The sequence below is a fragment of the Plectropomus leopardus genome, chromosome 15 (assembly GCF_008729295.1).
Source record: "Plectropomus leopardus isolate mb chromosome 15, YSFRI_Pleo_2.0, whole genome shotgun sequence".
NCBI lineage: Eukaryota > Metazoa > Chordata > Actinopteri > Perciformes > Serranidae > Plectropomus > Plectropomus leopardus.
Window position 1 is genome coordinate 22,589,423 of NC_056477.1, and position 25,661 is coordinate 22,615,083.

A 25,661-nucleotide genomic window follows, 5' to 3' on the forward strand; every position below is an offset into this window, starting at 1 on the left:
AGTGAGATCCAATCACGAGTGGTCACTTGAGATGCATGTGGAGATGCATTCAGATGTTACGTGTGAACTGACAGATTTAGAGCTCTCCATATATGATTGTGTCACCCAAGACGCATGGGTGTAAACACTTACTCAAATGTATGACAGTAAGTTTGAGACTGCCTTAACACCAACGCAATCGTCCCAGAGCTTTCATGTTAAGTGAAAATTTAAATAGGTTGGTGTGGTGTCAGTTCTGTGTTGCCAGATATATCAAGCCATATGCAATGTTGTTTCCTTCAATTCAGCTGTTAACGCTGCTGGGTTGATCGGAGGAGGGAGTTGATAACTTGAAGTGTGGATATGTACTGTATGCCATCTCTGTTGGCCGTGACAGACCTTCTGTGGCTCACACACAGTGAGAGCCTTTGGACGTTTGTTGGCCTTGTTTTTCTGATTGTGACTTCCTGTGGATTTTCCTTGACCTGCCCCATGTCATCTTCACACTCTGAGTTGGCAGGTGTGAGACCGCACTGAAAAAAGGTTGTTTGGCAAAACAGATAATAGAGGGAAGCAACTGAAATCACAATGCATTGCTCTGCTTTATTGTGCTTGTATTAAACACGCATTGTCATTTACTGTAAATACCATGTTTACAATAATATATTTTGTGCATGTGTTGTGCTTACAGAGGCACCACTGCATTTTTGAAGCTAACCCCATCTGCTATCCTGTGATGATTCCTCTGCACACACCCACCCATTTCATTTGGTATCTGTTACATGATTTAGCAGCTCCGATGACAGTAGGATCCAATGTCCTATCCACTGCATCGGACTATTAACGAGTTTCGAGGGTATTAAGCCAGATACAGGATATCCTTACTGTTCCACGCTGCTCACCAAGTCTTACTTAATTCTGTTGGCAGGTTTAGCAGACACCTGAACTAAGCTTTGACAACTTATGAAATTTTTACAGCAGTTGATGTGTTGCCAAATATATTACACAACAGATGCCTGTCTTCATCGCTCACAGCTTGACATTAAATTTGTGAACCCGAGACTTGACAAGCTGTTCCTGTTTTCACATTCGCACTCTGACTCCCGATTCAAGATTAGAAAAGGTAGAAAAAGAAACTAAGATGAAGAATTAAACCGTAACTTGACGAGTAACATGATAGACTTTAATCCGAAGCTTGTAAGAGAAACACGCTAGGGGCTGAGACAGGTCCTGTGAGGACGCTGTGTGTGTCTGTGTCCGTACATTTGGAAGAGACTTTCACAACCTGTGGCATTTAAATCCCTGTGCTGTTTGGCCAAAACAAGTTTTGTGCCAACTCCCAAAATTAGCTTTAGGTGATGAGTCTCTCTCAACCAGAATAGCAAGCATTAAAATCTAAATTTGGTTTTGATTAGCGGCACCGTGATAGCAGCTACATAAACTTACCTAATATAAAAGATATTTTCAGATCACATAGTGACATCTGGGCCAAATATCCCTCATCCCAAGGCATAATTAAGAATCCTGGTCAGTTGTTTCAAAACAGCATTTTAAAATGAAAACAGTCTCTGTACACACTGCCATTTTAGCATATATTTTTTTTAGAAATAATCTCCATCCACGCTAACACAGCTAAAAATACATAAAACGTGACCATTCATCTACACTGAGGACTCTACACTGAGGTACACAAAATGCCACATAGATGGCGAAAAGTTAGACCAGAGATTTTTTTGCTTGGACCTGCGATGAGGTGGAAAAGTTACTGAAAGTAACACATGAGTGTAAAGCGGTCAAGGCCGCAGTGAACAGGTTGGGAGTCATTGCAAAGTAAATACAGCTACATGTCAGAGCAGTACCACTCTGGAGCATTATCTGTCCCTGGAGGAAGCCATGGCAATGGGAAAGGAGTAAGTTACCTAAACAAAAAGGATAGAATTACAAAATGTGTGTTGACCCAACTATAATGTTTTAGCTTGACATGTCGTGACCGATAAGACCAAATAGGGAAGAGAACTTGAGTGTCTGCATCATCATTGTTATCAAAAGTCTCTATGCATCCAGGCTGAAACACAACCCTAGAGTTTTAGACTAAAATGGCGTAAGCAGCTTTTTGTGAAATCCCCCTTTTATAAGGCTTCCAAAATGCTGGAAAAGTGTGAAGGCATAAATGTAGCAATGAAATTGTTATGCATTGAAAATTAAAATGTAGTCGAAGAGTTTGAAGCTGAAGCAGATTTGTTATTAGGTTGTTGCTTCTGGAGTCCTCATGTCACTTTGGGAAACCTCTTGATATGTTCCAGAAGGAGACATCTGACCCATATTTAACTTGTTCTAGTAGCACTGTTCTCTTGAAAGCAGTAAAGCAGTAGAGGACTGTTTGTACTGAGCTGCCTCAAGGTGTGAATCTGCATAAATGTGTGAATATGAAGCAGGCTGCATCTAAAATAGGGCTTGCACACTCAGTCACTGTCGTCTGATAGATATAGGCTTAAGAAAGAGCATATGATGTGGAATTTGTGGATTTTTTCTTATTCCAAATGGAGCCACTGATGTATTTTTTAAATATATTTAGCATTCCGAAATGTGCTTACAATGAAACTTTCTCTACTTTGTCTTTCAGGGCTCTAAGCGCCTTCTGAGATCAAATGAGTACGTCCTCCCACCCAGTGGACTGATGGAGACAGATCTGGAGCTCACATTCTCACTACAGGCAAGCACTCTGACATTATACTGTGAATTCTCACACTGATACAGCAGTTATTCGAGAGGGAGGATTGTGTTGAAGCCTTTATCGGCACTGGTGCCCCTTCCTAACCCTGAGCAAGTGTAAAGTTCAAAATATCCACGTGTATTTATACATGTGCGCATTATTTTGTATGACTTTAATCGGGCTCTGTTGTTTGATATCAGCTTGTGCCACCATTTTTCTTGTTATTTGGTGGCAAGAATAGGTGTGAACGTGCAAGAAGTGCTGTTGTTTGGCAGTTTTCCAAGTGCAACATTCCTCTGTAAAGAAAATAATAATCACCACAGACACTGAAGCAGATTATTTTTTTAATTATTTTTTTTATGATAGTTTCATTTGAAAAATAATACACACTGAATGTATGCTGGCTGGAATAGCAAGATAACTATAAAGGTGAACTAAGCCAGGGCAAGTGAGCAAGTTATGGCAAAAAAAAAAACATGACGCTTAAAGATGGAAAAGTTGCACATTTTACCAGAAAGTGCAAAATCTGAAACAAAAGATCTGTATAAAATCACACTGCAGTTGAGTAAAACCTAAAACAAAGAGTGGCCAGTATCAGACAAGGATATTACAGCAGCGAAATTCAACCAACTTGTGAAATTTGATCCTACATGCCCTAATTGTATGAATATTATGAACGAAGAAGGCGAGAAAAATCAATGTAAAGATCAGGTTCTGACAGTCAGAGTCACAATATGACTCCAGAGGAGACAGACAAGACGGATGAAAAGAGCAAATGTGAGGATGAAATACTCAGAAGTTTCAGAGATAAATATAGTTCTGAAGTGATGCAGGTTCATTAGGAGTTCAGACACAGTCCAGCAGACAGACCACAGAGAGGCTTTTTAATAGTTGAGTCAGTAAAAATGCAGAATCTAACACCCACCATGTTGATTCAGTGCTGGCATCTGCGTCCAGTGAGACTGGCTGTATTTTTACATGAACTCGTACCAAGTGTGTGTGTGTGTGTGTGGTATCGCTACATCATCAGTTCACACTTCTTAGTGCAGACAGCATTCTGACTACAGATAAATCTTCTGAAATAGCAAAGCTGTTTGTCAACACCCAAAAAAGTTCACGGGCCAGATTGATGGAGAATTTGAATTTAGCGTGGCAGTTTGAGATGGTAAAAGGGACTGCAGGAGGAGGTTAAACACCGCAACTGTCTTGATGGCATTGATTTGTCATTTGCTTTAGCATTTTTGGCTTTTCTGCGCCGCTGATTATTGCAATAATCAACGGCACAGAAAAGCAGTTGCCAGGTGATGCCAAATCCACCAAGTCAGTAATAGAAAAAAGACTTTGTCTGAAAATAAATCAGGTCTGTAATGAACCAAAGAAAATCTTGGTCGACGATAATTCTATGTACTCTTCAACTAATCGATTGGTTGATGGGGTAAAAAATCCACACTGAGTGCAGTTTACCTGGTAGAGTTGTGTGTAAACTAAAGTGTTTTTTTCCCTTATACACGGCTCAACATTAACACTCACCCAGAGCAAGTTAACTCTGTGCTCAGGCAAGTGAAATGCCTCGAGTGGAAAATAAATGTGATCTTCAATGTTAGATCCGAAAATTAACTTTGCACTGTAACGGTTTTCCACCTGAGCTGCGTGTACGAGTCTGTCTCACCACTACTCGTTGATCAGGACTGATTAGAAAAATCTGACACACGGGATACTATAGAAGTTAACTCTGTAACAACATAACGTTAAATATCTCTGTAACGCTGCATGCGAGAGAGATACTTGCCATTGTTAGCCTAGAAACTAACGTTAGCCATCCTGTCACTCCAACAAGAGCTCTGTTGTGATCATATCCTTTTCAGAAGCTTTGTAATCCAGCCTTGAGCTGTGATTTCTTTTGGTACACTCAGTAAAATAAACCCATTGTGATAAATCTGACCACATGTTCTGGAGGCTGCTGATGGAGGTAGCATTGAGTTAAAATATGATGTGTTCAAGCTCTATCCAGCAAAATTGGTTATTAGGCAAAGGTAATTATAATATCCTCATGGTGTGTTCAAGTGTAATCTTGAGAAACTTGAATATATGTTTTTTTTTGCAGCAATATAAATAGATATTGGAGAGGAACTTGTGATATAATAAACAGTAAAAAGGCTTTTGAAGAAGATATTTTTAAAAAATAATGTGAAAGAAGGTTATATTAAAGGTTTTTTCATAAATGTGTATGATTAAATTGTGCTCATCAAGTGTAAAGAAGGAATTACTGACTTTTAAACAGTTACATTTTTTAATGAAGATATTTTTTGTTTCTCTGGCAAAACAATGTGAGTAAATAACAACTCTCTCTCACAAATAAATGCTTTGGTGGACACACAACCTTTTTAAAGTAGCAACAGCGATTATCTGACCAATGAGAATCTGGTTGGACAACAGCATGTCAATCAACCAACTGACCAGAAGTTTACAGCTCCAAAATAAATAGCATCAAAAACCTTTTTCAAACCCAAAAAGTTGCGAAAGAAGAAGCGGATTTATGGCCTCCAAATAAAATGACAGGCACTGAAATCTTGAGTAAGCACTCTGAAAATAAACAATATATATGCGGTCTCGTTTTATTATTTCTGTCATATGGTTGACAAAATGTTATTTTCAAGAAATAGAAGCTGAATACAGACTCAGCAGGGCAGGTAAACATTGCAGGATTATTTTTCTTACAGAGTAACAAAAACAATGTGTCGAAATAAGTTTTTGCATTTTCTAAAGGCTGATGATAATATAATGTGGTCTGCTTTGTTGGTCTGACTTTATGTTTGTTATTTTCAGTACCCCCATTTTCTGAAGAGGGATGCCAACAGACTGCAGATCATGCTGCAGAGGAGGAAACGCTACAAGAATCGAACTATCCTGGGTTACAAAACTTTGGCAGTGGGAGTTATCAATATGGCTGAGGTACCGTACAGCGCCTCAACTGGGGCATTACTGTCAGTCATTGTATTTCATGTTTCATTGTCAGCCGTTTAATTTCTCTTGAGAAACATATCATTTTGGTAGGAGCCTTGAGATTGCGTTCGGCTCTTCCCTGACTGTGATTGACACAGCTATTAGTGTCTGCGTAATGTGTCTTGGTCTGCCAGAGAGAGGGCCTCCTGCCTTACACATCATTTCAGATGACTCATGGTCATCACACATACTGCTGTGCGAGATTATGGGCCATCTGGAGCTGGCTTCATATGCACTTTTCTGGAAACAGTGCATTCAGCCATGCTATGTAGAAATAATGGACTAGAAGTTGATATAATGCCACTTGTGGATGGTTGTTTGATGTAGAGATGTGCCATTAAGTTTAGTTGTCCTGATCCGAGTCATTTAATGTTGAGTGCTGCCAGCACAGTCCTCAGCTGGTCATGCAGTGGGGACTTTGCAGTTACGTCAGACTGTATGTTTGGACACTCGGCCATGAAGATGCCATTTTTAGCTGCAACCAGCAGCTCTACAGCTTGCTCTGGTTTATTGGTTCATTTATTTATCAATCGGTCAGTAAGTCCACAAACATTTCCCCACTGTTTAGTGACCAAAGTTTTTTTTCCTTAGGAGGCTGAAATTTAAATGTGTGTCTGTGTTCATGCCAGTGGGTGCTAGTGGGTGCAGTTTAAATGGCCTAAAACAAAAAGGCGTAGTACTTCCAAATGGATTCACATACTTGCACAAGATTTTGTAGAGAGAGTGGTAACGAGGCAAAGGGCAGCTGATGAATGATCGGACTTCATAAAATGAAGCACACACTGATAGACAGACAGACATACACATACACCCACCATTTTGCCCTTCCACTTTTATAGCTCATGAGGCGATTGCAGATGGTAGGCGTCACTGGACTACTGACAAGTGTTTGTCAAAGTAGCTACACTTGATTTGCTTACAGATGACTTTTGTCAATGTCGGTATTGGATTCAAAGAGACAAATAGGGATACATCGATTTATCACCCACACAACGGTATTGGCCATTATTCACCTTGTTGACTGCCATTGGCATCCTCTGAAATGACGAAGGTTGCACTGAGTTACATTATGACGCGTTCAAGCTCTGTTAAGTAAAAATGAGTATTGGGCAAAGGTAAATTATAACATCCTTGTGATGTGGTCAAATTCAATCTTTTAAAATTTTGCTTTTGGCAAGAAACTTCAGTATATACATATATATGTGTTTGAAGGAGAAATTTGTAGATGTTTTTGCAGTTGTTAAAATATGGTTTTCATGTGAAAGAATGAGATATTTTAGGTTGTTTCATAATTATTTTTTGTTGAAATTTTTACTCATCCAAAGATACTTTAACCAAAGAATTATTGACTTTTAAACTGCTATTTTTTTTATAATGAAGATTTTATTGTTTCCCTGGCACAAAAGGAAGAATAAATAACAAAAAAAATGATAATAAACAACAAGGACAACAAAAAAAAAACAAAAAAAAATCAATATCAGCTATCAGCCAAATAGTTCTTTTAAACATCAGTATCGGCCCAGAATTTCACAATTGGTGCTTTTTCGCAAAAGACCATGTTTGACATTGGCTGGCTGCTGTTAATTGTGACACTCTGTGGGTCATTCACTTGCAACACTGTGCAGAACCAATGTGTTCCTGTGTTTTCACACCGTGGAGAGTTTTTGAGAGCAGCTATGGATTGCAGTGAACGAAGGGTTGGAAATTGGGCTTTATACAGCAAGATACGATCAATTGAATTGCCTTGTTCAGGACATAATTAGTTTTGGGTTTGTACGTGAGAGAAATTGAGATCAAGACCAGATTTAGACATAGATATTGAGCGTCACACTTACTCGTACTGGAGAGACACAGGTAGCATTTCACCGATTGTAATTACAGCAGCTGATGCGCCCATTCATGCTCAGCCAAAGTGACTTTCCACCACTAGCCCCAGGACAGGAATTGACTGACATCTGAAAACAAGACTAATGCTTTATTGCATTTTAAAACACCACTCAGCTGCTGTGCTGTTTCGGTGCTCGCTGCAGCAAAACAACCCACAGACTTTCTATGAATAAAGCTAGATTGGCCATTATTGGATCCTGTTGGGTAATTATGTTGTCGTCTGCTGTGGAGTAAACTCTCCCATGCCCTCATTCCAAATCTGCCGGGGCATTATGTGGGAGGAAGTCACTTATTGGACTTTGCATGGTGCAGCATTGGATTGCACCCCTGTCAGTGTTTGAGCAAAATGAGCCGACTCCCTGTACAGCTATTAATCATGTGAAATATTGAAAGTACCCCCTAGACAGAGCTTAGAATGAAAGCTCATCCCTTCTCATCTGATTTCAAAACAGTTTATGCAAACTGTGTCGTACTGTTTGACTGAGTGATACGAACAAATTGGCTTGGCTCCTTTAGACACTCAGAATGGAAGAGCAGCATTGTGCTAATGAAGATTTACTTAGAGATAGCTTAGCTGTCTTCTTGTAATCAGTGTGTAAATCTCTGCGAGCAGAAAGCAGTGTAACAGAAGCCCTCTCAATCTCTGTTGTATCAGCATTGGCTCGGTAAAGAGACAGAGATAAAATTCTTCCATCCTGTCTGTCTGCTGAAGAAAAATGTGCTCCGTGCTGCTTTGACATGACTCTACAGAGTGATGAATAGAAGCTGGAATTAGAGGCATCTCGGATAAAGAGAACTTGAATGTTTAGACAGATGAAATCCGGTGTTGTATTTATTCAAGGGCTGCAGCGATAAACTGTTTTTTAGGTATACCGTGATATGAAAGTTGACAATCGTCAGACTGTGTACATTTACTCATCTACAATATAGGGAGAAAAAAGCAACTGGACGGACTATCTCACCTTTATTTCAGTCATTCTCAAAAGTAAGACTTTTCAACCAAAACTAACCCACCTGTTGTAATTCCTTTAAGGGCTGTTCTGACTGATCATATTAATAATAATAATTCTGTAATACGGTGAAACCGCAATATTTTTTGCGACAATTACTGTACTGTGAAAATGTCATACTGTTGCAACCCAAATTTACTCAAGATAATATTATCAAGAACATATCAAGAGGGACAGGGGACAGATCCTACTCAGGTGCCACGGTGTAGAGCTATGAATTTTTTATTTCTTACATCTGGTAAATATTTCTCCCTTTCTGCCAATATTGAAAACAATTCTCGTTGTGTTTACACTCAAAATAAATTATATTTTCTTAATTTAAGGATAAAAATTGCACATGTTTTTGGTGTAAGACAAAGCAGTGGAGCCTAGACTTCTGTATGTGGATTTTCTCTGCAGTGTTTAAATCCTAAATAGGGATATGTCTGTTCATGTCAGCTTTTCTACCTTAATATTTTGTTTGATTTTCTTATGTAATGTTTTATTTAATTTTTCTGATGTTTATTTAATTTTTTAAAAAATTGCTTTATTTTTTCTTTTGTTTGTGTTTTGTCTTCATTACTGTTTGCATAGTTTATTTAGGTGAGACATCTTTATAACCCTTCATGGAGTTTTTATCTCACCTGTACAATCTTTCTTTAATCTTTCATTGTACTTTTGCTTTGGTTTTATCGTGCAAATAAGATTAGAACATAAAAAATAAGAGAGCAAAGAAATGAAACTAAGATGTCTTCTAGAAAATGGTTTGGAGCCCATTTTGTGTTTGAATGGTTTCTTAAAATCAATGTTAATCTTTCTGTTTCCAGGTGATGCAACACCCGACAGACGGAGGACAGATTCTGGGTCTCCATAGCAACGTGAAGGAGGCACCAGTGCGTGTGGCGGAGATCAGCGTGTACTCTCTGTCCAGCCAGCCCATCGACCACGAGGACGGTAGCGGTCAGGCTGGACGCAAGACTAAAACCTCAGGTGGGCACAGCCATCTCCCGTCCCCCTGCGTGGCTCTGTTAGACAGACCTGTACCCATGCTGCCCGGCCAAATCCTGTCTGTAATTTCAGCCCTCACCCTGCAGCCAGCCCTCCCTGCCCAGGCCTCTCTCTTCCCTCCTTCCACCTGGCTCCTATTTCCCAGCCGAGGACAAAAAAAAACTCTATTAATCCCACCCCAACATATAGCCAAGGATATGTTATTCTCTTCAGCTATGGTTGTAAGGTTGATTTGAGAGTTGAACAGATTTAGGGGCTATCACCTTACACCGTTCTAATTCTGGACGGAGAGAAATACTGGGCCCTGCTCGGACTCCACGCCTTCATCCCACTATGCTGATCCCCTGTGTTCTGGATGTTATTAAGGAGGCCGCTTAAACATAACAGATGAGCTCATGCACCAAGTATTATACTAGTGTCACTCAGAGGGAAGAAAAGATGTTTATCTTTCTCCTCTGCAGTGATCCTTAATAACACCCATCCCATCTAAGAGCATAGAACAGGATGTTTCACAGGCAAGAGGAAGTCAGAGTTGGCTGCTAAGGAAAAAAAAAGATTCTCCATCACCCGATTTGTCCCTGGCTGTCAAAGAGGCAGTAAAATGTGTCTCTTTAGGAATGTGGCTGTTGAGACCAATAAAATCTGACATTAAACAGTAGTAAAATTTCCACCACTGAAATGTCATTAAAACTTAATCAGAATGTGAGACATGGATCACAAAAAGAGCTCTACAATCTCTTTTGCATATAATAAGACTTTCATTACATTTCAGCAAGCAAATTTAGCATTTAATTATGTGCACAGAAAATGTTTTTGTATTGCCATAGATTCGCTTCATTATTCTTGCCAAGGAGTCGAAGCAATTCATTACTGATGAACTGTGTCAAATAGGACAGGAAATTAAACAACTTCATTCTCACAAAATGGAAAAATGTCTTCTCTTCAAACTGAAAATTGTGAAAAATACACAATATACTGAAATCATCATTTACATAATAAGATAATTATACTGTTTGCTATGTTTAAATGGATAGGCCAGAGATTTTGAAGTAGGTTTTAGTTACATAGTCAGTGTATTACCGACTGAAGATGGCAGTTGTCGTCCCACCAGTTTGGAGAAGGGGCAGCAGTACTGACATGCAAGCTAAGCAATGTACTGCAGTGGGGCAGCAGCAGAACATATTCAAGCCACCTAAAAAAATCAATATCATTCTAAAGTGTTTCACTGTGTGGAGAGTACTTTCACTGCTTTATCTTTCTGCTTTGCCACCGTCAGATTGCTCATTCCGGTGGGGAAGCCGTTTAAAGCCTCAGCTCCTAACCTTTGCTCTCCTCAAAGCCACCAGCCACCATTGACAAATACTGTCATTTTACCTCTTTAGAACTCAAGAGCTGCTGCTCTCCCACTGCCTCGATCAGTTATTTAGTGTTATTGTGTGACACTGATGAAAAAGAACTAACCCTTTTAAACGCCAAACTCACATGACAGCACAAACAAACTCATCGAGGCAGCAGTAGACCAGCAGCAACTGTTTTCAGGGATGGTAAATCACTGTTTTCCTCAATGGAGTCTGACTTTGAAAAGACAGATAACAGCTTCAATTCCCCATAGGAAAAGGGCTGTCTGCAGCAAGGTAAAGCATTGCTAATATTTTAAATGAACAGATAGTGATTTTTTGTTAGTAGGACTTTTTTAGGTGGCTAAAATTGGTTTTGTTGCTGACCTGTCCACAGCAGAAGATCACTTAGCTTCTGTGTCGCTAGTGCTGCCTCCATCTCCAAACACCTACTGTAGGTAAAGACTTGACTATGGAAAAGAACCTCATAAAGTCCAACTTAAGAAGATCCAAACTATCCCTTTAACATCTTTTTCCATCCAGTAGTACTATAAGAGCAATATTTCATATTGAGTTTGGGAGGCTTGCTTTCACTCAGATTGAATACTTCCTGTAGTCATTCTTCACTCCAAGAGACTTTGGACTTCATACATTCTCCATGTAAACGCCTTTTTTCTTAGTCCAAGTTTTAATAGGATGTGTCTGTAGGAAACTTTGAATTTGGATCCATGCAGATGAAGTACTGGGTTATATCATTTTAGACATGTATTTCTGTATTCTAATCTTTTTTTTTCTTTCTTTTTTTTTGTGCTTGCTAACCTCAGACCGCTCCCCAGACATGGATAACTATTCAGAGGAGGATGATGACAGCTACTCGTCAGAGCAGGAAGCCAGTGATGACGCTGTTCATGGCCAGGTCGGTGCCAGAAAATGCGTCAATGTAAACAAATCTGCAGTCCCCAGTGAAATTAGATGCATTTAAGAAATCCAGTAGATATAATCTTATATAGCTAAACCAAATGAAACAGTATACTTACCATACTGAACATGCCATTATATACTAGTAATGTTATGTAAGAAGAAATTCGATATCAGATTTTTTGCTTGGTGTAATAATGATTTTTTTTTACATAATGTAGATAGAAATGAAGTGGCACTATTACGTTGAGATTTCAGATGTTTTATCCATATTTCAGGATCTTTATGATGAAGACGATGAGGTCAGGAAGCCCAAGAAAGCCAGGAGGAAAATGATCCGAACCACCTCCATGACCAGGGTTAGTCGCTTCCTTTTCCACCATATGGGAGCTCTCTGCTTGCAAATCATTGACAACGCGAATAACTTAAGACTTGTGTTTGCTGCTGTACAAGCTTTTTAACGGAAAGCACACACTGTGTTCCATTTGTCCAAGCCATTAGTACGATGTGGATGAGCACGTAAATGAACACTGTGGGTTCACTGGACTGATTATAATGGTCTTTGCATAGAGTGGCCGTGAATGAGTAATCCAGTAGACAGTAACTGGGAGAACTGATAAGCCCGAGCCCAGCTGTCATGCGAATTTAATGACAGTTAGTCGCTTTTCAGGGGCTTCTTTTTCTCATAATTGCATTTTTTTTCTGTTGCAGCAACCTAACTTCAAGCAGAAGTTTGTGGCCTTGCTCAAGAGGTTCAAGGTAACCGATGAGGTGAGTGTGAGAAGAATAATTGCCTTTGTTTTGATTGCCACCCAGGAGAAGATGGTCAATGTCATAGCAGGTGATGTGTTGAATTTTAGAGGGAAACAGCATCCTTCTCAGTGCACCTGCCTGTAGTTTCTCAGCACTTCTGTTATGAAGCTTTTAGTAAGTCAGCTGTGAAACATATCAGTTATTAAATTGCCCTCAGGGCAGGAGAGAATAATCTCAGCATTGACTGTCTAAACAACATATTGCTGCGGCTAATACTCTCCTGACTGTATGAGAATCGCCTGTGAAGAAATCACTGCCACAACAGAGCATCATTATGACGCTATAGGCTACATTACCTCTGTGCCCATCGATGTATGATTCATATATTTCCATTAGCAGCGATCTGTATGCAGAATCCATTAACAACCTCATTCTCTACAACTTAATCTAATGATGAATGTAGATTCGTATGCTTGTTCTGTTTAGGTTTTTTTTCTTCTCACAAGGACTTTTCGAATAAATGTGTCTGCGGATTCTGCGTAACAGCTTGTAATCAGGTCATCAGCAGGAAGTCGACCATTTGTGTGCAACAACCCCTAGCTGTCCATTAGTACATAATCTGTGTTAGGACATTATAATGATGATAATTCCCATTGAACTGTGAAATCTATTGGAGTAATTGAGATATTCAATGCCTTGTTTCTTTCTTTTTCTTTCTGGTGTCAAATATAGTCCATTGATCACATCAGGAAAGATGCATAAAAGATTAGGTTCTGTTTTCAACTATAGTTTTTAGACTGGGTGAGGATTTGCTCTACCTTTGCTGTCATCCCTTTTTCATATTAAAAAAAATGGGACTAAAACCCTGAAACAATCTCAACCTCAATCAATCAGTGAATTAACCTGGTGATGCTTACAAGAGCCTCTGAGTTTTGTTTTTCCGGATGGTTCAGAAAGCTCCAGGTGGCCCGATGATCTTCTATCACGTCCCCTGTCTCTAATCCTTTCCTTGTGGCCGGGCAGTGTGCAAGACTACAGCTCTATAAATACCCAGGAGGAGGAGAGGGGACAGACTGTGTTTATCTGCTCCCTGCCAGCTTCTGCACTTATGGAGTGGCATTAATCACCTGATTAGTCCACAAGCCTGCCTTGTGTGCAGTTCCTATGATATACATCCCCGCTGTGCAGCTGGCAGATCAAGGCTCAGCACCTCAGCTCTCCTCCAGCACTCACTTACCTTTTAATTGGCCTGCTTAGGACCAAGGCAGGGACGTATTTATAGCATAGATTTTCTCATTTTACAGCCTTCAGTGTTGTCCTTCATTCTTTAAGCACCATTAGGCCAGCTGTGAAAGTGATTAGCTAATGCACAGCACCAGTCATTCCCTACACTTATTTAATCCATGGCCATAATTACAAATCCCTCATTACAGCGTACTGATGTGTTGACGATGTGTCTGCCCTGTGCGTACAGGTCCTGGACTCTGACCCCGTCGACCAGACCCAGGAGGTGGAGGAGGATCTGGATTTGCTCTATGACAGTCTGGAGGTGTATAACCAGAGTGACAGTGGGCCGGAGATGGAGGACAACGAAAGTGTCCTGAGCACGCCCAAGCCCAAACTCAAGTATGTCTGCACTCAGCCTCTGTCCTCTGAGGTCATCTTTTCAGCACCTAATAGTCTTATATATTGAAATATTTCTGTACATGGTTTTACTGTGACTTACAGTGATGGGTAATGTTGCGTTACATTTACTCTGTTACATGTACTTTAGTATTTTTTTAATATAAATTATACTTCTAAGAGGCTACTTTTTTGCAGAATACTTTTGCATCCTACTCCAGGACATTCGATAAAATATATTTACTGCTATTCTTAGTTTGGACTACACAGTTGTCGCTAATCTTACTCATACATTTAGCTGTAACACAGTTTACGCGGATCCTTAAAAAGTCTTAAATTCATTAATATTAAAATAAGAGCTTAATTGTTATTAAATTGACTTAAATTAATCTTTTAAAGGTCTTAAAAATACTCAGACTTGGGAACTAGGATTTCATGAATCTCTTTTTTCTGACGTTGCATTATTAAATGTCAGAGTAATTGGTAACATCTATTTTTTGGGAATCCAAGCAGAGAAATCTTAAATGCAGAGTGAGAAACACAAAATTGCTTATCTGATAATCAAACTTTTTCACTGGACAAAAAAAAAACATGATGCTTTACGTTAAAATAAACATTTGGGCAAAATAAAACTATCCTTCAATTTTGGCTATTAGAAATTTAGTCTTAAACTTCAGTCTGGCATTAAAAAAGTCTTTAAAAGTGCAGGAACCCTGTATAAATAATTGTTATATTCAGCTGAACTCACACGTATGATCGCGACTGCAAGCCATAGCCTACTGGCCAGTAACAGCACTGCAGATGGAAGAAAGGTTTATTTTTTGCTCACTGTCACACACACTGCATCCAAGCCTCTTTTTTTAGGATTCAGTGGATTCCACTGGGTGCAGCTGCGCCGCTTTCCGGCTGCGACACAGCTGCCAGAACTGATCACAGCCACTCTAGACAATGCTTGTGATTCCACCAGAAGCGTCACAGAGCGTTTCAGAAGCAGCTCTCTGCTAATGACAAAGTTATAGCTACAACCAGCAGCTTTACAGCTCGCTCTGCTGGTTGGTTGGTTGGTTGGTCCACTGTTTTTGCCCCAGGAGGCTGAAATTTGGCGCGGGTGTCAAATGTGTGAATGAAATTGCAATAAGGCACATAACTTCCAATTTGATTGACAGACTTACTCAAGATTTTGTGGCAAGATTGGTCATGGTGAGCCAAAGGACAGCTGATAACTGTTACTGGCAAATGGCAAAATTGGCGATGCATGAATGCATACACGTACGTGGATTCAGCTATTGTGAATTTGTGCTTGTTTTTGCATTTTGCTAAGAGATTAAACAGAGCTTATCAGCGCATATTTGTCACTTGGCTGGTTCTGGCTCTTAAATGACTATTAATATGCAGTGCAGTTTCTTATGACCTATTGAGGACCTATTCAAACACAATAAATTGATGTTATAAATTGTATCTAATGAAGTTAATACAACTTGAGCAGGTTTTTTTTCTAATCTTACTCAGGTGGTTATTTTTTAACTACTTTTACTTGACTCAGTATTATTAAAAAGTAACACTGCCTGTCCTTGAGTACCATTTTTGTTTACTCTACCTACCACTGGTGGGTTTTGAAATTGAAAATGAATAAGCCTTTACAAACTATTAATAGTTAGAAAATGAACCTTTAAGTAGAACTTCTCAGAAAAAAAAGGTCAAGAAAAGTATTTTCCCCAAGTTGGTCGTTTCCTCTGATTCAAATCTTTGTTTGTGCTTTCAGGCCGTTTTTTGAAGGGATGTCTCACTCCAGCTCCCAGACAGAAATCGGGAGCATACACAGCCAAAAAAGCCAGCAGAGAGAGCTGTCATGTCCTGTAAGTTGGTCACCAGGCACTCTTTTAACAAACCCGTCAGATGCCTTTCAGCCCCGCTGTTTACACGTAAAGTTCCTCCTCTCGACCACTGGAGAGCTTCTTCTGGTAAACAGTGTTACGTAAAGGAATTGCCCCTGGGCAGTGTTCAAATGTCTGGCAGTCCTTTATGCTTATTGTGGTTCAGGGATTCCCAAGGACCATGATACTACAGGCAAGTTATTCTGAGCATGCAGCCCACCACCAGCTCCCACCCCTGCCTGCAGAAGAGGATGGAGGGGGGCCTGCAGTCCTTACCCTCTTCACCCCTACAGCCCTCTAGTATTTATAGGGACTGACACAGAGTGACCTCTCCACCACCATCGACGCACACACACACACACACACACAGACTCAAATATGCTCAGAGAGAAGATTGGATGGAACAATCCCTGAACTCCTACTCAGAGATTTATGGCCCATCGGAAACAACAAGGACAGAGAAATAGAGAGAGAGAGACATGTTGAGTCTGATGGTTAGAGAGGGAACGCTGTTTATAAATATCTGGGAATCCATTTTAGCTCGTAATAAAACAGCCAGGAGCATTTTACCCCGCTATAGCCCTCCATTTTGCTCAATAAATGTCTCCAGTCCAACTTCATAAACGTGTCTTGCAGGCAAAATGGAAAAAGTCTTTGATCTAATATTGCAATGAATTAAAGTAAACGTTACACAATGCACTTAAACACTTTTAGTCAAGCAACCTCAAGCACACAAGTGCGTCAGTTATTCTTTTGGGGGTTCATGTATTAGTAGGCAACCGCAGTGAAACATACAGAAGCTTTTAGTGATATTTATACTCGCCAGCTCTGCCGCTGTCTCTGAGCTCGACTGTGCAAAGCGACCACTGTGAAATTGGTCTCATCTTGAGAGTGGTCAGTCTTGACCTGAGCAGATGGACCGTAGCAGTCCCAGAAGGAGCTGTGACATTTTGTCATTTTTATTCACCCGAGGAGTGACCTCCGTGGTTAAAATGATCTAATGTGTGCATGTGTGTTTACTCTGCAGAGTGGAGACTTTCTGACCGTAGACCGATGCAAAGTGCAAGGGGCCCGGTATCATGATGACAGCATCACGGATACCACTGTCGGGGTATGTGTTGGAACAGCAGTTTTACTTTTGTTTGTTTGTTTTTTAGCTAAATCTCCCTTGAGCGTGTGTTTCTCAGATTTTGCTATATCCTCTCCACTTGAGTGCCCTTCCCTCCCATGGGTCTTAGTTGTTTTCCAAGAAAAAGCAAAGAGGGAGGGAGTATGCAAGGGCAAGCAAGCCAAACAGCAAAGTCATCCATTATGGATCAGTGGAGCAGACGAGGTGGCCCCATGCTGGATAAATCCTGACTGATGAGCATCGAAAGAGGGGTGTTTGTGTTTGTTGTCGTCTCTCTCTGCTGTCGGGTCACTCTAACCTTGTTCGGCTAACCCCAGCTCCCCCTCTGAGCGCCGGGCGGCCGGCCTGTCGCATCGCTCTACTAACCCAGTTCAAACCGAATACCTAAACTGCAGGCACAGTGTTTCCCCTGCCACCTGCAAAGACACTACGACTATTTTTTTTTTTTTTTATCTCGTCAGTCATGGTGGGCTTGCATCATTATCTCCAACCTCAGCAGCTCAGCTCAATTATTCACCAGGCCAGCACCTCTCTACCTCCCCACCCGCCTAAACTCTTTCAACTTTCTCTCTTAAAATGCTGGATGCATACTGCGCACAAAAGCTCAGACAGAATACAGAATGTACCAGAACTTGAGAGAGACACTGATGTAGTAGTAGATGGGACATGACAGCGCCTGTGTCGTATGATAAACATCAGCATTGCGCTTTTACAGCCCTTCTAGCTCATCTTTTACTCCCCCCTCTCTTTTTGGTTCAGGAGCCAGAGGCTGACGACAGCGGGCTGGGGCCTGGGGAGGTGAGCAGCTGGGATGTCAACACTGAACGGATGACCAGCACTGTCGGCAAGCTCTGCAAGACGGAGTCCCAAAACCACATGTCTCCTAGGTACATACATCTGGAGACATGCTCACAGGATTATGTTATGTCATCCTGTATGTACACAAGTTACTTTAGATTTTTATCTTTTTTAACCCTTTTAATCTGAACCTTGGCTTGATTTCTTTCAAAAACATGGGAGGAAGGGAACTTAAGAAGAAATTACCCCAAAATTTGCAAGAAATTCGTACAAGGACATTGCCAGAAAATTAGCACAAAGAAAAAGGAAAAAGAAAGTAAAAAAACAAGCAAACAAGGAAATGACCTGAAAAGGTGCTTAAATAACTAAATGTATTATTATTATTATTAGTGCTACTAATAATAATTTAGTAACATAATTTTAATATATACTGATAATTAAATTTTGTCTTAACTTTTTTTTCCTCCCCAGACATTTTCCCCTAGCTTTTTAAAGAATAATTTTCTAAATCTACTAATTACTTGCAATTTGTGGGAAATTTCTTAACAAGTTCCTCATTGCCTTTCTTCCCATGTTTTTTAAAGAAATCAAACCAATAGTTCAAAGTTCAAAGGTTTAAATACTTGTTAAAGGTGTGTTAAAGGTGTCTTAAAGGCAGCACAAGAAAGGTGATGTTGTTTTAAAGGGTTAAAGGAATTTAGCATGGGTGTTTCCTTCACAGTTGTTATGAAATGTTTCATTTTCTCACGTATTTTGAGCTCCTGGTATTTTGGCTCTTCTTCAGTAAAATGGAGAACAGGCTGCAGAGGCGTCCTCGCAGCACCTCCATGAAAGACAGACAGAACTCCAAGGCTCAGAGCGACAGGACCAGCAGCATGGAGAGCGAGTGCTCCCCAGACTCACGACTCATAGCACAGGTTAACACCTCGCAAGACGCAATAACAGGATGCTATTCTTACATCTGTTTTTAAGTCCGGTGGAAATGTGCTCAGACTCTTTGCTTTTTATTTGTCTCAAAGGTTCCCAGGAAGTCTGTCTATGACCAGCTGAACCAGATCCTTATTTCTGACGAACGCCTACCAGAGAGCATCATCCTCATCAACACCATGGAGTGGCAAGGACAGGTGTGTGTTCTCAGTGCATAACACTTCAATCATAAACTCCCTTACCTTTTCATCTTTGCTGGATACTTGCTACAAGCATTTCCTAACATTATTGCAAAAAGACCAAAATACAACAAAATATTGTTGTAGCATGTTCTCCCTGTTGCCTCTCCAACTCGATCAGCCCTGCCTCTTGTTATGTCCATTAACTCATCGTGTCCCTCTCGTGTGTGTTTCCGTGCAGTATGTATCCGAGTTGCTCCATGAACAGGGCCAGCCCATTGTGTCCACCTGCTCTGCTGCCGATGTTCAGGCTGCCTTCAACACCATCGTTACACGTATCCAGAGATTGTGAGTCGCATACATACATACACACGCATCGGTTGAATGATACGAATCGCCAGAAAGTGTGATCTTGCTGCCTGTTATCTCAGAGTGGTCCTCGCCAGACTATGTATGTTTACGGTGGCTCTGTGCCACAGAATTCCAGGATGCTATCGCGCACGCTGCTGAAGAGTTCTCTGTTCGTGAATGTGCCTGTTTTCTCACGAAAAGCTGAAGTTCAGCCGTCTTTTCTCTCTTTCTTGGATCCATCTGCTCGCCTGCCGTCTCCTCAGGATGTCATGTCAGTGGGAGACGGAGGCTGTCTCAGTCTGATACGCTGCTTCTGTTAAACCCGTTTTCTCTTTAATCTAGCTTAACTGCAGCTTTCCCACTCTTTTCACACCTGCTTCTTTTTTAACCTGTTTACTCCAGCTGGGGCCATGTCATGTGGAGCCATGCACAATTCTGATGTTAACATGCTCGCTCAGTTTGCTGCTGCTTTTGCTGGCTGCAGGGTTTTTCCTCAGATAGTGTCACTGAGAGCAAATAGACAATTTAAAACCCACATATCCTAAGGTCCTGTTCTGCAATAGGACTGTGTAATCTTACTTCTTGAACATTTAGTGTCTCATATCATGAAGTATTTAGCTAGCAAGTCCGAAAGACGGTCTTTCAAGGAATACTTTATCCCCCAAATGGCCAATTACAGATCGACTGTATTATATTGTATGTTATGTTGAATTCTTGAGAGACACGTCTTTTTTTTCTTACATGCCTCCACGGTGGAGAATCCAAAAAACAGGGAAAATTTCTTAGTGAGTTTAAATTAAAAGGGCCTTCATGTAAAAACAAAACCATATCAAAATATCCTTTACAAGCTTTCACACAACTTTATCAGTATAATTCAAATCTCATTTATCGGTACTGTATTGCTCAGTACTTCCCAAACACACAGCCTTTTCCGACATGATGAAAAAATTAAACTTATCTATGCTCTCTTCAAAGCCTGACTCCATATAAAAACACAGTAATTTTACCTCACTGAACACAGGAGCTTGTCTGCTGCTGCCTCGATCTGCTATCGATCTGTTAGTTTGTTATTGTGTGACTTAGGTGTTTTAAAGGTTTAGGTTTCAGATTCTGCAAAGTCACACAATAGCACATAGAAAACAACTAATTAAGTCAGCGGTAGACCAGCAGCTCTTGCTCGGTCAGGCAAGATTACTGTCTTTGTCAATGAAGTCTGGCTTTGAAGAGAGCATATATAAGTTTCACTTTCAGGTTAACTTCAAATACTAAAGTATTAGCAAAAGTGCATGTGTTTGGGAAGTGCTGAGCAAACAACTGGATAAATGAGACTTGGATTATACTGCACAAGTTGTGTGAGAGTTTCACTTTCCCTGTGGATACATGCAAGAAAAACATTTTTTTCTTTACAGATTGAATTTAACACAGGGTGAGTAGATGATAAACAAATGATCCTTTGGGGGAGGGTGGGGGTGAAGTATTCCTTTAAAACGACTTATGTCTTATAGCACGTAATTGATACAAGCTGTTGCAATAATTGGTTTAACCTCAAAAAGACTTGCAGATACTTGCAAGTACCTGGTATTACAAATTAAAACATGACATAATCTGGCTCTCAATAAAAGGTAAGACCGGTTTTAAAGCTGGAAAAACCCTGTTGAGATATAAATCTTCAGGCAGCCATTCTTTCTCTCACACACCCTCTCTGACCCACATCTCCTTCTCTTAATTACTTGTTCTTCCTCTTCTTATCTTAACCCTCGCAGCTGTAACTGCAATGCACAGACACCACCTACAATGAAGGTGGCGGTGGCAGGCGACCAGAGTTACCTGAGCACCATCCTGAGGTTCTTTGTGGAGCAGCTGGCCAACAAGACACCTGACTGGCTCAGTTACATACGCTTCCTGGTCATACCCATAGGTAATTCAGGATTCGTCAAAAAAATACCAGCCTATCATGCAACATATGTTAAAGTATTGTTTTATACTTATTTCTGCACTCTTGCACAGGTTCTCATCCCCTGGCAAAGTATGTGGCCTCATTTGACAGCAGGTTCAACAGCATCTTTATGGACACTGCATGGAGGGAGCTGTTCTGCAGGACGGAACGGCCCACCTCAGGTTAGGATGCTTCAGCTCTGGTGTGTGGCTACAAAGCAAGTCTGCGTGTCTAATGTTCAGCCAACTTGAAAGGGAAAGAAATGGGGTCAGAGTATGGGTCAGGGGCTGATGGATGGGAAGAAGAGATTTCCTCCAATTGCAAAAGACAGCCACAGCCTGCTGCAGTGTAGCCAATGGCTCTAGATTATTGCTACTGTCTGTTAACTGTCTACTGCTGCTTAAAACGAACACCAGTTGTCAGAACTGTGACTCAGATATTTACTGTTTTCCCATCCCATTTTCACTTGCTCTGCCCTGACAAGCCCGATAATCCTCACCTTTCCCCACCTAATAATTCACTTAATTTACACCTCATAGGTGCAAGAGTTACAGTCCCACACACCATGATGAATCAGCTCAGAAGGGGTTCCAAGTAAAAAGAAAAAAGTCTTTCATTTCCTTCATTCTTTTTTCCTTGACATCAGCTGCCATCACAACACAAAGGCAGAATTTGGATAGGAAGTGCTGTGAGTGCTTTCTTTCACAAGGAGATTTAGTTGAAACTGCTGAGAGGCAATAGGTCAAAATAAGTCGACATTAAAAATCAGCCTGTGTATCCGTGTTTCAAGTTGGCAAAAATGTATGCTGAGCCCACAGGCCTTCAGCATGACACACAATTCATCTCCTGTGTCGTATGGCTGACTTCACCCAGATTTTAATGACATTTTACACTCAGCACCCCCCTCTACCTCCTTAATTCAGTGGAATGAAAATGATTAATGCTCAGTCTTCTAGCGATCTGCTGTATGTGAAAATTAGCATTTGCATCAATTGTCTCGCAGCTTGTTAGTCAGACATGAAAGAGGAGAGGCGTGTTGTTAACAATCTGTCTCCCCGCAGACAACATAGATGTAGCGGGACGAGTCGTTCAGTATCTGGTCGGTGCCAACGTGTCCCACCAGTTCCCCATCTCAGAAGCAATGCTCACCTACAAACAGAAGAGGTAAAGTCACTTTGATGATTTAAGTTTGGGTGTACTTATGAACTGCGTATGTGTGTTTATGTGTGCATGTATGTTTTTGTGCTTTTTTGTGCTCTTTGTAAGCATGATTTCTAACCCGGAGATATTAATGTTCAGAATATTTATATGCTCATTAACAATAACCTCCAGAACAATTATAGCTATGACTGATCATTAGTTAAACTGCATGAAGATGTTTAAATGCATATGCATGCCATAAGGCGCATACATTAGGGACACACCCACGAGTTGCTGTGATGTGTGATGATAACACTTCAGTTATTATTGTACAGTCACATCTATTTATTCTAACATGCATAAAGGAGTCAAGGAGACGCAGGTCCATTTAAAGTAACACTGTGTGATAAATAGGTTTAGGGCTGATTTATAACATTTGATAGAGCACAGGTTCAATTGTCAGATAAGTGCAGGCCAACATCTACCCAGTCAGTCCGTTGCATTTCTGTGTGCATTTGTTGGTTTTCTCTCTGAGGTTTTGACCAAACCCTTCCCCTCTTTGTAAGAGCGGCATCCTATTGGTCAGAAGGTACTAAATACAACACACAGTTTTAACGCTCTTGCATTCCTTCTTCCCCCTTTCCCCTTTTGATTTGCATTCAAGGAAAAGAAGTTTGTATTTTGATTTTTACATCAGGTATCTAATTCAAACTCCTTTGTTTTGTTTTGAACCTCCTTATTTTCTCTCCTCCATTTGGCTTGAGCTCCTTGCTGTGTCTTAACATTTCCCTTTTCACACTTGATAACTCACTGTAACTTCACTTTGCACCCCGTCCTGACTTGTGTCTTTGGTTTGGTGTGACTTGTTTGATTCTTACTCTGTCTTCTGTTTTGTTGCTGTGAAGATTTGCCTAACAACCTTTTAAAACAATCCCAAATTTTCACATAGTGGAAATGTTTTTTCAGTCTCACACACATCCAGAAAACGCCAAAGAATTATTAAATGAGTACAAGTCGTGTCGAATTACCCACAAGCAACAGATTCTGTCTCAGGTCGTATATTGATTTACCCTCAAGAGTGGCTACATAATTATGATTTTGTACTCAATGGTATTGACTGCTTTGACAGCTGCAAGGCAAATCAAATATTTCAATATTAGTCAAAAGAAATAATTACAGTGGTCATATTAATCTGACATGTTCCACTCTTTCTAATCTGCATGAACACTACTAATTTTGAAATGTATATTTTTGCATGTATGCACAAATAACTAAGGCAAGTTAAGTTAAGTAATATCTGTGTTTACAAAGGATTGGCAGACAAGTTTAACATATTGTTTGCCCCACATAATTGTTATTTTGGTGAGTTATGTTACAGCTAGTACACCTGACATGTAAACTTCCTGTTTGATAGCTGATCAATGATTTACACATTAAGATTTCTTCATTGCAATGGTGCGGTTAGTTAGTAAATCACTATGTTGAAACTTTCTAGTTGTCACTTAGAACTCAGAGACTTGACTCACAAAGTCGGTAGTGGATTCATGAACAGCTGTATGTAACATCACTGAAATATGACATAATTATTGACTGTATGAAAGAAGCGGATGTAGCCACTGTGACATCACTGACTGGTTTGTGAACTGTCGTTATGAAGCCCTGAGTTTGGTATTTTGGATGTCTGCCTCTTGGTGTTTTAGAACCAGAGGAGACCATATTTGGCGAGAGAGTGGATCTGGGAAGGATACGCATTGCTACGCCTCTATCCTAATTAGCAAGTTGTCATGGTAGCAACAAAGATTAAGTAGCCACAACTTGAAGCAGGGGTGTGCAAACCTTTTTGAAGGGGGCCATATTCAACAATGTGAAAACACCACCTGCTTCTTTCGTCAGCAAACAACACAAATGCAACTCTTTCATCTTTGAGAGAAGATGTAGTGCAACAGTCCTCGCTTTTGTCTTTACGCCTCTTGGCTGTGGCCATGTCTTGTTTGTTTGTTTACCGTCTGTTAATGACAACACATGATTACTGCCTGTGCAGTTCCTATTAGGTGCATGTCTACAAACTGTGTGATAGTGCAGCCATCATGAGGTGATGGGAAAAAATTCAAAGTGAACTCGCTTGATTAACCAATATTGTGTGGAGGGCCATATATAGCATATTTTCAATTCAAGCCAAGGGCCATTTGAAATTGGTCTGAGGGTGACGTTTGGCCCCCGGGCCATACTTTGGACATACCTGACTTTAAATATACTCCTACTTTATGGTCTATATTTCCCTAAATGAGACCATAATTTGTTGGATGAACATCATGCTTTGTTGAAGAAGTGTTTAAACTAGTGATTGAGGCCATAAACTCATTAGGAAAATGTTTATTGAGTTAATAAATCAGGTGAGAAGTGGGGTCATTTTCTCACAGACTTCCATACAATCAGACGGATTTTTGCAGCAAGCAGTCACCCCCTGCTGGCCGTTAGAATGCAGGTTTAGGACACTTCACACTTTTCAGACCCACAGACCACATCCACTTTTTTATACAATATCAATATAATACAGCACAACGCCCAACGGGTAAGGTTGCTGAGGAATGCACCATATATTGCTTTTTTTTCTTTTCTTTTTTTATCTCAGTGTGAGCTTGCATGATAAAGATATTGCAAAAGGAAATGGTATTGCTCTCTGAACATAGGAACAAATCATTGCATTGCATTCTGACTTTAGGTGCAACGTTGTCCGACATGCACTTTGCTATTAACTCTCTGGCAAATCAGACAGAGTGACGTTAAGCATCATTTGATTGGTCAGAATCTGTGGGCATGCAAGTGAGGTTTATTGGACCAGTGCTGCAGTTCTACTCTGCTGGGTAGAAAAGTGTGACAAGATGAGAGCAAACGCAAGTGCGAATGCCAGAGAGGAACTAGTGCCTAAAAAACAAATTGCACGCCAGCCATCTGGCAATATTATGGCTACAGTGTGATGATGTGGCACAAGCACAGGTACTGTGCAAGTCTGAGTCAAGAAATAAGTTAACTTTAACATTTCTTTATTTTTTACAAGTAATATTGTCATCACAGTATTCAATGGTATCCCATATCATATATTTCCTTATAATATTC

At 40.4% G+C, this 25,661-nt stretch overlaps 1 protein-coding gene across 2 annotated transcripts in view; it reads left to right on the top strand.

Moving 5' to 3' along the window:
• Positions 1-25,661, top strand: part of zmp:0000000755 (phosphofurin acidic cluster sorting protein 2) — a 62,370-nt gene that overhangs the window by 31,855 nt on the left and 4,854 nt on the right. Inside the window, exons 3-18 of one of the 2 annotated variants that reach the window (XM_042501586.1) lie at positions 2,603-2,692; positions 5,519-5,644; positions 9,399-9,561; positions 11,741-11,832; positions 12,113-12,193; positions 12,546-12,605; positions 14,062-14,213; positions 15,973-16,066; positions 17,112-17,195; positions 17,973-18,100; positions 18,796-18,928; positions 19,031-19,135; positions 19,359-19,465; positions 21,232-21,386; positions 21,476-21,586; positions 22,466-22,568. In XM_042501586.1, the coding sequence (XP_042357520.1) occupies positions 2,603-2,692; positions 5,519-5,644; positions 9,399-9,561; positions 11,741-11,832; positions 12,113-12,193; positions 12,546-12,605; positions 14,062-14,213; positions 15,973-16,066; positions 17,112-17,195; positions 17,973-18,100; positions 18,796-18,928; positions 19,031-19,135; positions 19,359-19,465; positions 21,232-21,386; positions 21,476-21,586; positions 22,466-22,568 (1,784 nt within the window). The remainder of the gene's footprint in view (positions 1-2,602; positions 2,693-5,518; positions 5,645-9,398; positions 9,562-11,740; positions 11,833-12,112; positions 12,194-12,545; positions 12,606-14,061; positions 14,214-15,972; positions 16,067-17,111; positions 17,196-17,972; positions 18,101-18,795; positions 18,929-19,030; positions 19,136-19,358; positions 19,466-21,231; positions 21,387-21,475; positions 21,587-22,465; positions 22,569-25,661) is intronic. The other variant, XM_042501587.1, reaches the window with a different exon arrangement.